Genomic DNA, 14800 nt, shown 5'->3' on the forward strand with positions numbered 1-14800 from the left:
GTGCATAAAACGAAGTCTGAATCGACGTATCCAAGAGATTTAAACCCCTTAAATTGCTTCATTCGGAAGATTTTTAATAATTTCCGTAATAAATCGCAAACTATCTCCTTTAGCTACTGCAGTTTGACGATACTCGATCGGGAACTTTCGGTGCAATCCAAAACTAAATTATATAAATCAATCAGAGAATCGACGAATCCATTTAGTCTTAAACTCGGTTGTAGGGTTCAAGTTAAGAAAACTATAGGCACAAAAATGAGTCTCATCACCCGAACAGAGACAGTTTATTTAGACAATAAGGAATGAGTTGCACCAATGACTTTATGAAACGTATATTTCATTTTATTTTTTGTCTTGAGGTCGAGCAATTCCAATGAGTATTCAAAAATGTAGGGTTCCCATTTATGGGCGCCATTTTCGTAATAGCGTGTTACACTGGGTGCACTAGGTCGACGTGAAGGCATCTCCATTATTGGTTAACTCAAGGGCAATATGAGATTAGGGATGTAACTGCTGCGGCCCGTAGGAAACTATAAATTTGTCACTTTAATTGTATACCTATATCAATCATAGCTAATACAGCAAAGGAAATATAACCATAGCAATACAGCCATATACATAGCTTTATCAAATTACTGCTGAAAAATACTTTTAGTGCGCATTTATATGATTCGTATGCTTTAGGGAGTTAAAGTACTATTACATCCTGGCAAATAATTAAAAATAAATTCAGCTGCCTTTTTTGTGAGTTTTACGCCCCAGGACGTGAAAAAGCCCGCTACATATATTATTTCCATTATTTTTCTCTAGCTACATATGTTGATCAACCACGAGCAAATGACCAGCAATAACACCAAAGTTCATCGGCAATGATACTTACAATTTATAGTCTTACCGTACAAAAAAATATTTTTTGCGCCTTTGGAGTAGAACCCTTTTACGCCGTTGGTACAAAAATAAGTAAATTGTCCATTACTGATTTAACATTATGTAGTAGACCGAGGATTCCCAATAGCCCTGTATAATGTTGATTAAAATTATCTATTCTGAGGTAATTCAATAGTCTTTATGTAACTGTAGTTACAATTTTATCTTTCTATGAATCGAAATCGCCATGTATGAACAGTTTTATTGATGCAACTTTGTAAAACAGAAAACATGGTCAAGATGAATGCAAATAGTTGTAGGAAAAATCTGAGAAGATTAAGGCCTATTACGACTTTATACCTCATTCCAGCTCTGCCTTTAATTAACTCAAGCATCCCAAAGACCGGTTTCGATCCTATTAGATCTCGTCAGTTCGGTTCATTTCGAGTCAATTAAACGCAGGCAGAAATCGGCAATATCAACGGCAAGTATGTAATTTTTTTAGATTTTTCGTACAACTATTTAAATTTGTATTCATTACTTTTGGTTGTGGCCTTGCGTAGAATGTCCCGCTGCTTACACTCAAAATTTTGGTTTAGATGCAACAAAGGAGACACAGCAGATGGCGGTAGTGGGATATTTTCCTGCAGGACCAACATAGTTGTCGGTCATATTACCGATTTTTACCTGTGCTTAATTAACTCAAGATGGGCCTAACTGAAGCGGACTAATAGGATCGACACCAATCTTCGGAGCGCTCGAATTAATTAAACGGATAGTTAGAATGAGGCATAAAGTCATAGGAAACCTTGATATGAGAAAAAAGATGATATTTATAAAAAAAAGTGGAACGAGATTACCATCAATCATCTGACCAACAACTAATAAGAGATGGATTTATCTAAGACATCACGAATTTTCTCCTGCGATCGCATTCCGTTGGTATAATCTCAACAGTTCTACAACAGACGCTGGACATAAAGCTCCCACCGTTTATGTCAAAGCAAATCAAAAATTTTTATTTATATTTGACGTATATGATGCGAGCTGTCAGTGTCAAACAAATAATTAACCAAGATGGATGATTTTATGGTCAATGAACTTAAAATTGCAATATTAGATTGAAAAAAGGCTGCAAGTTCGCCATTTTGAGAAGTAACTGTCTACATACTTATCGATATCATTTTAAAGCCTGAAAAAATACTTTTTAAAAAAAGTCATAATCTCCAACGCTTTCCATTAAAAAATAAGTTTGTGACATATCTCAAAAATGCTAGCTGTCAGAAAAAATACGATTAGCCTTTCTTTTTCAGGACAAAATCAGCAACAATATTCATATTTACATAATTTCTATAGGGCCAATAACTACTTCTTTAGATCGATTGAAAAAATTGATTAAATTTGGATTTTGCTAAATATCTACTAAGTCATGGACTCGTCCAAGAAACTAAAAGCGCCTTTAAATTGGTTCCTTAAAGCTGTAATTCTTTTCTCATTTAACCGACATCGTAACTTTGCTAGTTTCCGAGAATCCATCATTAATCATCGAAAAAAACTCACCCTGTAGAAAGAAAAATAGCAAAATCGATATTTTGCTTTGCCTCTTTTAAAACAGAAACATGTTTTTTATGCCTGATAGTAATTTTTTTCATGAGGACTTGCGAGATTTGCTAAAATTTAATAAAAACTCATAAAAGTGGAAGTAACAAGAATTTATTTTCTCTCGCACATGACAAAAATACATACATTTTCGGGTCTATTGTAGGTTGCGCTTGAGGTATATATCTCTAATATTAGCGTATCTCTTTTGGTCTATTGCATCTGTGTGAAATTTAATTTCAAGTGTATGTCTAGGTTTGGTTTGAACACATATTTATGTTTTAGGTCTACTGCAGCAAGACCTAACAATACAGTTTATATCGTAAAAGAGAAAAGGTATATGTACCTACTCGATAAAATTTAGCTTGATATTTTCGTCATAAATAAATTTATGCGGGTTTTTATTTTACTTTTAGAAGGTGAGTTTTCTTGGTTTCCGAGCAATTTCATACAAACTGCAAAATTGTAAAATGTAGACAAATAATTGGATTAAAATGAAAGAGGGATGTATTTAAGCAAAGTAACAAACAATAATATTGTAAAAAAAATGAGGCGTCATCCTTGCTTGAAAACGTCCCTATGTCAAATTGTTTTCAACGTCGAATCGGGCAGCAAACTACAGAAACTTTAGGACTACAGTTAAGTTATTGTATGCGCAATTACAAATATAAAGGTGAATTTACATTTCTCTGCTTTACTTCCTTTTACGTCGCTACATATTAAATAACAAAAAAAAAACAACGCGCTAAAAATATTAGAGCTAGATTTACTATTTACATACATTCATTTATTCATTTGCCGTGCTGCCTATCGCTTAAGTATTTATAACTAAAGGCCTCGGGTCTTACATCTTCGATCACTTCGAATGAATGCCTAATCCAGACCTTAAAGAAGGGTTTGTTAAGAAAAAAATAACACAATCCTTTCCAGTAACGTCTAGAACAGACAGTAGGCTCTATAAAAATACGTAATAGCTAGTCTCTAACAAATTATTCGTCGTGTCATAGTCGTACATGCCTGCTTGCTTGCACAGTTTCACACATTTTTAAACACACTTGCTCGGCTTAGTAGGATTTAACTTGATAAAAGAAAAAGAAACGTAGTTAGCTAGCTAAGTATTTACATTCAAACGATAAGGTCGGATGTAGAATGTTTGCCTTACAATGTGGTTTAAACGCCAAGAAACATCTTGTCTTATACGTACACTGAGTAAACGATATCAGCTGGGTCAAGTTTAAACATGCGAAGTTAGTAGGATACTCGTATGTTAATGTCACTCTCTCCGCTTAAAGTAAAGCTGCAAAGGGCGCTAAAATTTCCCATATAAATCTTAATGGTTTTAGGGATATTTCAAAACTCTTTTGTTAACTTTCAAATGAGAAATTGGTCAATTGAGGACCCGATTAATAGGTAATTTTGTCGAACTAGAAGCTTCGATGGGTCGGAGTCATTGGTGAAAGAGCCCACATTTGGAGCGTAGGTAGTGTGGTTGCAAATTGGCACTTTACCTACACGTGAGGAGATATAAAATAGCAAAAGAACTGAGGGAAAAGACCAAAGTTTGAGTTGAAAAATATGAGAAACAGTTCAAGACTTCCTCATTGATTTTGGAATGTCGAGAATAAGCCATCGTTATGCTAGTGATGAAGCGAACTGCATTAGTATCAATGTGTGGTTAATCACACCGAATTAAATCAAAATGAAATCTTAAACTATCAAATCTGCGATATTTTCGAAGGCGTTAGACATTAGTAGTTACAAACATGTGATTCAAACTGTCACAGACGATCTTTACGTGGAGGTGTAAAATAAGGGTCACATGCGCATTTTTTCATAACTCTGTGAACGATTGATATGGTTGTTATTTACCTGCATAAAACATATTTCGTTATATGTAAATGAAAGCTAATTTTGAATTCGAGGACGAAACGGAAAAATGAGAATATTTGTAAAAAAATTAGTAGTCAAGATATTTGAGTCAGGTTTTTCAATGTCCTGATAACTTTGACAGCCAGCCAATTTTCGTCGTTTCTATAAAAAATTTCTCGCTGAAAGTTAGTAGAAATAAAAAAGAAACGGCCCTGGGGCCAAGTTGCATACAGGTAATTCATTGATATGCATAAGAGGGTATGCAAAATACTAGGTAACCATACAATTCTTGGTTAAAAATTGAAATATTTCAGGGTTCTAATTTTACACCCTGCCTAATAAGAACAAATTGTAAAAAATATCCACTGTCAATATCATATTCCAAGATTGATGCTTTCCATCTTTGACTGAAAAATATTGAAGTTATAGTTACCCAAAGTTTTTAGCTATCTCATTTCATTTGACGCTTAGTTTATTTTATATATATTTTATATATATTTATATTAATAAACTTGAGTGCCACTCGATGTGATCTAATGCTTCAATCACCCGCCACCAGGTTCATTTCTCCGGGGACAAAATGGTTAAATCAGCATTGGTGTAATAATGTAAAATGTGAACAAGTATATGTCATTCTGACTGTTCCTCACATTCAAGAATCTGGTACCACGAAAAAGATATTGTACTTTTTAATTAGCGCTTTGGTCAGTATCTAGATGCATAGAGAATCACTTCAACCATTACCTCATTGCCTCTGATAACATCCACTACAATTGTTGACCACCTTAGGAAGCAATTCCATTAGACCAAGATAGAAATACATAAAAGGGATCTTTGCTTGCAATGAAGTTGATGATACCAGAAAAAAATGAAGATAGGGTTAAGTTTAGAAAATTTAACCTTCTTGTTTTGGGGTAAAGTGGATCAAACACAGCACTTCAGTTCGAGTTCTGGGGTCATTTTATACTGGATTGGAGTACATCATACAAAAAATACACCAACGAACGTATGTGCACCAAAAACATTAAATAAAAAGCTTCAGGCGAGTTTGTGCGCTTTTTGAACCATTTTGTAATAAATCACATCAAGGGACGGCTGTAGGAGCTAGTAGCCTAAAATGAGTGGTGGCTTACGCCCGACTGTACATGCGAAGCTTAAGCTATTCTCGACTTAAGCTTTAGCTCACTTGAATCCTTCGGTACGATAAGGTTACTACTACAATTGAAGTTGACTTGACAACAATAGAGTCCTTATGCGAAGGGTCAAGAGCACTAAGGCTTTAGCTGAGCACAGCTTAAGACTTACTTTCTCAATAGGGCCTAAGGGATTTATACACACAGCTCACGCTCAATTGTCACATCCGAGTCGATGAGACAATTTTTTATGGGGCCTTAAGTTATTCATTGTCCATCAGAACTGATATCCAGGATACTCAGTATAAGCACTCCAGTAATCGACCGAAAACAAAAAATATTTCCAGTTGCTTTAAATCTATTTCCGGATACAGTGTACATTTGCGTTTTAAAATGAATTTAAGTACCTCAACCACGGTATTAAATGCGGATTTAAAGAATAGTGATTCTATTTGTAAAATCAATGCATAACACGATTAATTTGATGGTTAAAATAACTATTATGTGCTTTACATAATTTAGCAATTACCCGTGGCCGTGGTAGCACTTCAATTGTTTTTTAAATCAAAATCCTTTATGTAACCACCAGAGGTATTCCATCAAGGTTTCTACCTTCTGATAACGTATTGTAGCTGTCAACAAAACCTAACGTTAAAAGAATAAAAATACGACAAGAGATCACTGTTTCTGCGGTGTAAAGTATTATAATCGCTGTCAGATCACTATATCATAATAATATACTGAGAAAAGCCGCTTCAAGAGTCCTATTTCGAATCCATACATTTCTAATATAGTACTATTATAAAAGCGGCCCTTACACCTAGAAGTGGCCATGTTTGAACTTACTATTATTACACATAGTTATCACAATTTTCAAGAATATTTTTAAAGTTTGTAGGGTAAATGGGAACAGGGAAACGATGCACAAATAGTGTCTGTTCACTCTTTACTTGCATCTTCAGAGATCCTGGACCCCACACTCTTTAATAGATTACTTCGTAGACGGTTGCTTTCTTGTCTCCGGAGCCCGTAACTATGTACTTGTCGTCTGCAGATATGTCACAGCTGAGTACACTAGAGGATTCTTTAGACTGAAAAAAAAACGCAAATTAAGCGTAACCACAAATTTAAGTATGATATGTAAGCACAAATTATTTTGTTCTATAATCAAATGTAAAACATACTTTCATACTTCTGAAAGAGAGCACAAAATAGTGATTGTACAAAAAATTAAACTTTTTTGCATGGTGGTCATTCATTAAAACTCGTTGGCTAAGCGCGCAGATATGAAATTTACCGCTTGCTTAGCGAGAGCGACGAATGTAATGAAAACTTTTAATATAAACTTATATTTTAACACAAATTCATGAAAACTTCTTTTAACTCTTCTAATTTCTTTAACTAAAATAATGTGTATTTCCAGCGCAGAGTTTTGTCGTTCTTAAGAAACACCGTTTTAAAAGGTTGTGCTAAAATTTAAACACATTTTTTTTAACTCAGAAAGTATCCACTTTCTATCCAATTTATTTACCTGAAAATAATATTTTGCCAGTTAAGACCAGAAGTTGGCTTAAGGGATCGCTAAACCATTTTTTGGTCGTTGTTATATTATTTTCCCCTTTGTGTCATGTTAAACAAGACTAAATTATTGATGTACTACATGAAATATAAAGTAAAAAAAAAAATTGTTAAATATTAGCCAAAGTGGGCAGTAAGAAAATATTGTACGTCACGCGATCGGCAACGTATTCAACAGAGCTCTTTTTCTTATTTTGTAGGCAGTAACATATTTTAGCACGAAAATGCAGATGTTTTTATTTGACAGCAGAGTCTGCAATTGTAAGATGAATTCTTAGAAAAATTCTCACGTTTTGCTTGAAACGTCGGAAAATTCTATGGGTCCAATAGATAGACACCACAAATTTCCGATTGAAATTATACTAGAAAGTTTCAAAATGCTATCTATGCTCCTTACCTGGAATATACTAGCCCCATACGGTGTCCTCCAAGCGTTCAGCAAATTATCTTTGCCAGTCGATACGAACCACTTCCCACACGCGGCGAACCTCAAACTTAGCACGCAGCTTTCGTGAAGGTGCAGTTGGTATTTGTCTGGTTTATTGGCATGTAGAACTTCCACGTTGGAATTTTCCATGCCTACAGCTAACCACTCGCCTGTGGGACAATAGCCTAACGAGAAAATTTGAGAACTGAAGTCGTGCTGCTGTAGCTGCCGACCCTCGCGTAAGTCCCAGCTTCTAACAGTGTTGTCTAGACCTGAAATTTAACCATATTGTAAAAGAGCTTTGTGTATGATGATAAAAACTGACCCCCTGTCCACAATTTAGTACCATCAGCAGATATATCAATGCATGACGCACCATCTGTATGACCTTGGAACTGTCGAACTAAGGATTGGTTGTGTAGATCCCAAACTGCTATGTGACCATCTGAACAGCAACTAAAGCACACCTAAAAGAACAAATTAAAGTATAAAGTGTAAATAATAAAACATAAGAGCAGGTATTCCAACTAAATTGATAAAAAATCAAATAGGGTGCCTATCGGCTTAATCAACAACAAAGTCAATAGACAAAAATTCGCTTCAATTTTCACTTTCACGGAAGTTCTCACAGAAATCTTCCTTGGGATACTTTTTTTCGACTTGATTTTTGAATCATAACGCGATTTCATCTGACCTCACAAGTCAACAGAAAACGGTTCTGTTCGAAGTTCTTGACCTGACTTCCAAATTACTAGGACAGAGCTAAAGTCCGTGCGAAACTTTTTCAGGGTGTGGTAGAACCTAAATGACTGATCTTTCAGTAAGAAGTTCAGTGACGTTAAAAATACGTGTATCTATCAAAAAGGTAAAGAATTTACTATATGTACATCGCTACACATACCTTAGAATCAGGGCTAATTGCTAAAGCGTAACAGGCAGGGGCACTAGATGTGAGTTCAGCCTTTATCCTAGGAGTAGGACTGGCCAAATCCCATATGGACAAATTACTAGCTTCACCACCTACAATAAGCGTCCTACCATCTGGTAAAAGTTTTACGGATCTAATATAATTGTCTCGTTGCTAGAAGAAATCAGCAAGTCACCTCAACAGCTTTGAGTTAAAAAATTAAAATAGTTACCAAACAATCTAACTGGGACACAGGACTTTTAGATCCAGGTTGGCTGATGTCCCATACTTTAACACACCCTTTCCCACCCGTGTAAACGTACTTCGTTGGGTTGGAAATGGTGACTGCGCACACTACCTCTCCATGACTGAGGGTATTGATCTGACGAGCATGCCTAGGTATTCCTGGACCTACAAGGGCGTCAGGTGGAAAAGGAACTGGCTGCATCTGTCCGTCAGCGCTCACGTGAAAAGAATAAGCCCTAAAAACCAACGCGTTTTCGATCCATTCCTTTCCATTAGTTGCATAAGTACAAAAGTAAATTAATCATGGCGTAATTGTTTTGCGTTGTAAACAAAAGGTTGTCAACTTTAAATTTAGTTTATCAAATACATTTTCATTTTTTTTTTTAATTAAAAGTTGGCTCCACGTTATGGCGTATAAAACATTTCACCTTGCGATGCAGAGTTTACCTTGTTTTAACGCTACACAACAGTTTCAACTCTCTTCAACAATCAAAAACTTGTTTTGATAGTTGCTCAAATTTGGAACTGGTAAACTGGCAACATTTTCATTTATTTATTTATTTTTCCCTAATGAGTATCCTGCAGTGTGTTGATTTTATCAAGTATATATAGCACAAAAAAATGAATACTTTACACTTACGGTTTTCCACCCGGAATGCCTCCAAGGTTCGGCACCACTGGTGCCCTCATCTGGGAGTGTGGGTCATAACCAACTTGAAGGGGTGGTCGAGGGTAGTTATTCAACGCAGGAGGAATATTGTTGTGGAGTGCTCCATAACCACTCCCAGCTGCCGCTGCCTGTAGCTCGTGAGGAGGGGCACCATTGGGCATCCCTAAGTAGGGTGGGTACTGTCCTAAAGAACCCGCTTTGGGCACCGACTTCATGGCGCCGCTCCCCGACGATGATCCGGCTGCTGAAGTTGGGGTGACTGATTTGGAAATTGGAGTGGAGGGTTTGTCCTCCATTTTTTTCGTGGAAGGTGTCGATGCATTGCTCGACGTTCCAGATCTGGGACTGTGAGGCCCTGCGTGATCCTTTTTCGTCAACTTATCGATGCCGTTCTCCCTAGGTGATACCGTTCCGTTAGGTGGTGAGATGGGGTCTTCAGAGGCGTCATCTACCACCAAGTCTTGGTCGCTTTTCTCCCCGTCGCTATGCTGAAATAACACATAACTCTTTTTTCTTTGTTACTAGCCAGCGTCCTCCGTCTCTGATTATTGGTGCGTTACAAATGCCGCCATATAGTATGTAAATACTCCCGGCTATAAAAAATTGGAAAGCCCATTCACCGGCTATGTAATATATCTGAATGCACATGTAAAAGAGCAAGACATGGCAGGTACATGCAACTGACGAGATGTAAAGGTACGACGGATATTTGAAAGCATCCCTATGTCCTGGTTGGACACCATACGACTAAATATTTCAATCAAGAACGTGTGTACGGTTTTTAATGTAGTTGTTAGAGGATTTGTTCAATTAATACGGGACATGTCAAGAACAGTAATTAATTAGCGGTTTTTCAATTTGACGGTGTCAATATATGGCAAATTCAACGTTCATACACCTTCTTCGAACGAGGCAACAAAAAGATCAATTTAAATGCATGTCACCCCAAATTCGTCGCTACCCGTTACGTGTGACTTCCTCTTCAAGTTCATTCATGAACTTTTTAACCATAGACAGTGCGAAAAGGAGGCGTTCCGCCGCTGGTTTCGCAGGCCGATTCCCAGACATATTAACCGCTTGCTTAAGCGCCCATTTCGGTTCAGTTTTGAAACTTCTTCTTCTTCCTTTTTGCAGGCGAACGGACACGTCAATTATTAATAAGCTGCGCCGCTGGGCCGAGAAAGGCCACTTTTTATTTAAGATGCGGTTTCTCGTTGAATAACTCTTGGTCACGGTCTTAAGCGATTTGTTGCGGGCTTATTACATTATTAAACGATTTGGTTGCTTTTCGATTTTAACGCCCACGATCGGCCTCCTCGGCGGAAATGCTGAGTTTCTCAGAGGATTAAGATGAAAAACCGTTGGTAAATCCGTGCGCCATAGATTTCCTCCTTCGTGACAGTATCGATTTATTTACTTAGGACGTTTGCACCGAAGACATTTGTCAGTCACTTCCGACCTTACGTTCCCAACACTCTCCAAGTTATGCTGGGTTTATACAGCACATAATGCATAACATAACACATAGCATAGAAAGTTGGCTTCGTGCCTATTACGGTTTATACACCGCCCAGCATATAGGTACACAACATATGACATAGAAAGTTTGCATGTTTTTAACTTTCTATGCAATTCTTATGCATTATAATATGCGCTGTAGAAGTCCGACATTAATTTGCTTGAAGCAGAACGAACTAGAAAACCGCTCAGTCACTTTTATAGATTCATTGGGTTCACTCAAATGAATTATAGTATCAATTACGAGTTAAAACATGTAAAAACGTAGTCGTGTTTCAGTCCGTAATTGATTCGCATGCGCGATGACCGCTTTGCCAGGTTGCATTTTTTTTTGTGTCTGATCATTTTTGGGCTGCAAATATTTATCTATTTTTGCGGTTCTGATACGATTTAAAATAGTTCCAAAATAATTAGAAATGTAATAATACCACAAATAATACTATTAAATGAAAACATACCTAAACTAATCCAAATAAATATGCATTCTTTCTTAACTCTTAGGGAAGTACGTGCAAACTACAATTCTGACTTTTAGAGATGGCAAAATTGCTGAAACTTTCGTATATATTTATAGTTTCAGCGTTTTGGGAATGTGAATTTACCTATGTTTCAACAGTGGTTCAGTCCTATTTCCAAAAATGATTGAACTTGAAGGTAATTCGGAAAAAATATGTTTATATATGATTTATTGTAACAGTACCTTGCTCCGTTTCACATTTTAAGGTTATAAAAAAATGGTAAACTGGCAGGTTTGCGCATGCGGAAACGCTTTTGTTCCGGGAAGAAGCTGACCTGTCGTCAAGAGTTCACACATTTTGACCAAATTCTTATGGTTCACCTCGGGGTTAACTAAGGAAATCAAATTCCTACATTAACATTTTTATTGGTCAGAAATATAATTCTCAGCTTTTCAATGCCGCATTGCTTTTTTTTAAGCTTTGAGATTTCATAGAATAAATTCTTTTATGAAAATGATTTTGAAGTTTGCCCCCATATTTGAATTATTCATACGATCTACAATCACCTTTGTGGCGTTGTAAGGAATCTGGGCAATTACGTACCATCATAATTATAGAACGCCGTGTATGTTAGGTCCGAATTTTCAAAATTGTTAATTGAATATTTAACAACTTATTACTAGGGTTACTGAAAATCTACGTACTTTAATACTTACGTGCCCAAGATCTTTCTCTTCTTTTTTAGGTTTCTTTAGTTCCGTGGGTTCTTGAGGTGTCCTCGGTCTGTATTTCTCCCTTTCCGCTGGAGATATCGAATTTCTCTATAAAAAAAAAGTTGTATAAAAATATCTCCTGTGTACGTATCGTACATATTTAAGTTCCTTATTAACTCATTCAAAGAACTATATTTCATCCTAATAATAAACCGAAGTTGATGTCAATAACAGACCTTCAGAGCGTGTTGTCTAGTGTAATTTGTCATTAATCGCGTACCTACCTAGTGCTTATCTCTAATCTCATACATCTAGCAAATTATACGTTTCGAATTCATAAACAAGTCAATTTTCCACAAGTGATATGCGCACCACCTTAATGGCACGATTCGAATACATTTTATTTTGCCATTAGGCTCATTATGCCACTAAAACATGCATTGTGTGCTTTTATCAATACAGTGATGTCAAAATATGCTACCATTGTCCGAAATTACTAACTAAATTGATATAGAGATAGACGGCAATTTGTGTTTGTAACAATAACGAATTTGTTACAATTATTAATAATGATGATGTTAGACCGATTGGTTGTACACGACTCGTTACGCAAAATGCTGGTTTCGCCGCCGAGATTATTTTGTGGGCGAGTCGGTTGGACGCGCCTTGCTGGGTATTAGTGCTCGGTTGGGCGCGAACGGGTTTTGGGAAGATCGGTTGGAGTGAAATGCAACATCGCCGTTTCAAATGATTAATTTATAAGTTCAGTCAAATACTTGGCTTCGCGAACTATCACGGCGTGTAAAAAGCTTTCGAATTTGTCACTCGAGATTTCAAGCAACCGGTACAAAAAATTGATGGTGACAAACACTGGCAATGGCTGATGTCTTCTAAAACAATCTACGGAACTTTCCATACTGTGAATGTTGTTTGACGTTGGGGAATAGATGCTGATAAGTTAAGGAATTGAACAATATAATTTGTGGACGTCACAGGCGTAGAAGTTCCCTGGCCAACGTCGAAAAAATTATTGTAATTTTTTATTGAATAGAACTTGTAGAACATTCAAATGAACTGATGAGGTATAATATGCATATCGTGAAATTTTAAAGGTCTCATTAATGTCTTTGCAACACTGCTATCCAGGGCTGGTTTAACATCAACATAAACTAATTTCCATACGATTCGATATTCAAAACGCACTTGAAACCTAAAACCCAACAAACCATCGATGTCGCTAGCACTGGGTTCGTATCTAACACGGTAGTACTAAAGCCATCTAATGAAATATTCCGCGTAATCCCGTAAATCAACATGTGTTTGATGTTGATTAGTTCCAAATAATGCCGGCTAAGTGTGGTTAAACCAACGTTTATTGGAAATTTCGGTCGTCATTTGCACGACGGAGCGTAAATCCAGAATATATAAGCAGTAAAATTGGCAAACACATAAAAGGGATATATTGCTGGATCCCCCACGTCTATCGATATGGGCATTAAACATACACTGTTACCGCAGTTTATGAAACCAGGGGCGTAGCGCTCCCCTTTATGACCCTTCGAGTACTGTTACGATCGAGGAAGTCCCGTGAATTATGGAAACGTAAGGGAATTAAAGAGGTTGCACCTGACGCCACCTCAATCTCCCAGAAACACAAAAGAGGGGGTATTTTTCTTTGTTAAGCAGACGCCGAGGGTAAATAAAACGTCGGGCACTCGACGAGAAATTAGGAAATTATTTCCCCAAAGGCCCAGAAGGAAAACATTTTTACCTGCTCGGCGAAATTGGGGGAATTAATTAATTACGCGGATACCTCGGCAAGATCCCTAAATGTGCTACTAATAATCCCCCCTTTCGAAACAGGGGGCGGCTCGGAAACGAAATAGGTTAAAGGGCACCGTTTCACGCTTCGAGAGGGGCGTTCCATCCCGCTGGGGCGCTCGATCGACGACGATAAACAGTGTTGGAACAAATTCACGTTAATCGAGTACATTTTTTTTGTCGCTCCGATTTGTTAATATTCGCTTGTTAAAATCGGATTAAATTTAAATTCTTTAATTTCTGCAATTTTTGGACTTCTGCTCGGAATAAAGTTGTACGCACATCCTGGACAAATTTCGGTTGGTTTATTGCCTTTTTTTTTTAAGATCATCAACCGTTCTCGGAGCATACTAAAATAAGTGTCAATAAAATAAAAGGTGGTACGCCTCTGCAAAGGAAAAACTCCCTAGTTCCGCGTCCTCCTTTGTGTGTTCCGAACAATTTCCCCAACACGCCGTTTCGACTCGACGACGAACCTTTTATTTTCCCGAGGGAATTTGTCCAAGTCGGGGAAATAAAACCGTACGGAACCGAAACACGTATTTTGTCAGTGAAACGTCTGAATCTTCGTCGGCAAATAAAAAGGGGTCTGGCCGAATATTTTGTCACGTGCGCGAAACTCGTCTCTTTTGATGTGGTCACAGAGATTGAACTTGATTATCTATTGGACTGATAAAGAAGTGAGATGTTATAAAACCAAGACTTGGACGAGACTTATGTGTGCTTCATATTACTTAAATATATATCCTGTACGTTTGAGGAGGATTGTTCATTTTTCTTGCGATTTGATTTGGGAACAACTCCTCACACACAAGAACGGGTTGTTGGAGCGGGGACACTGCACACTACTGTCAGTTTGAGACCGACTTCCGTTACCCGCCAAAGTTTCCCTTCTCCTTCCTTCTGTCCTTCGAGCCACCTCTAGGGGCACGGCGAACGGCCTTCTGGTCTTCATCGCAGGGGTGAAGTCTAAATTTGCAGTCCACAACAAAGC

The 14800-nt window shown here is 37.3% G+C and overlaps 1 protein-coding gene across 3 annotated transcripts in view; it reads right to left on the minus strand.

Moving 5' to 3' along the window:
* Positions 1 to 2564: 2564 nt before the first annotated feature.
* Positions 2565 to 14800, minus strand: part of LOC136339369 (transducin-like enhancer protein 4) — a 79906-nt gene continuing 67670 nt past the window's right edge. For 2 of the 3 annotated variants that reach the window (XM_066282560.1, XM_066282559.1), the window contains exons 8-14: positions 11977 to 12093; positions 9267 to 9784; positions 8613 to 8862; positions 8375 to 8554; positions 7799 to 7940; positions 7444 to 7745; positions 2565 to 6559 (exon numbers count right to left, since the gene is read on the minus strand). In XM_066282560.1, coding sequence (XP_066138657.1) covers positions 6452 to 6559; positions 7444 to 7745; positions 7799 to 7940; positions 8375 to 8554; positions 8613 to 8862; positions 9267 to 9784; positions 11977 to 12093 — 1617 coding nt within the window. In that variant the 3' untranslated portion in view covers positions 2565 to 6451. The remainder of the gene's footprint in view (positions 6560 to 7443; positions 7746 to 7798; positions 7941 to 8374; positions 8555 to 8612; positions 8863 to 9266; positions 9785 to 11976; positions 12094 to 14800) is intronic. The other variant, XM_066282561.1, reaches the window with a different exon arrangement.

Source organism: Euwallacea fornicatus, chromosome 5 (genome assembly GCF_040115645.1).
Source record: "Euwallacea fornicatus isolate EFF26 chromosome 5, ASM4011564v1, whole genome shotgun sequence".
NCBI classification, from domain to species: domain Eukaryota; kingdom Metazoa; phylum Arthropoda; class Insecta; order Coleoptera; family Curculionidae; genus Euwallacea; species Euwallacea fornicatus.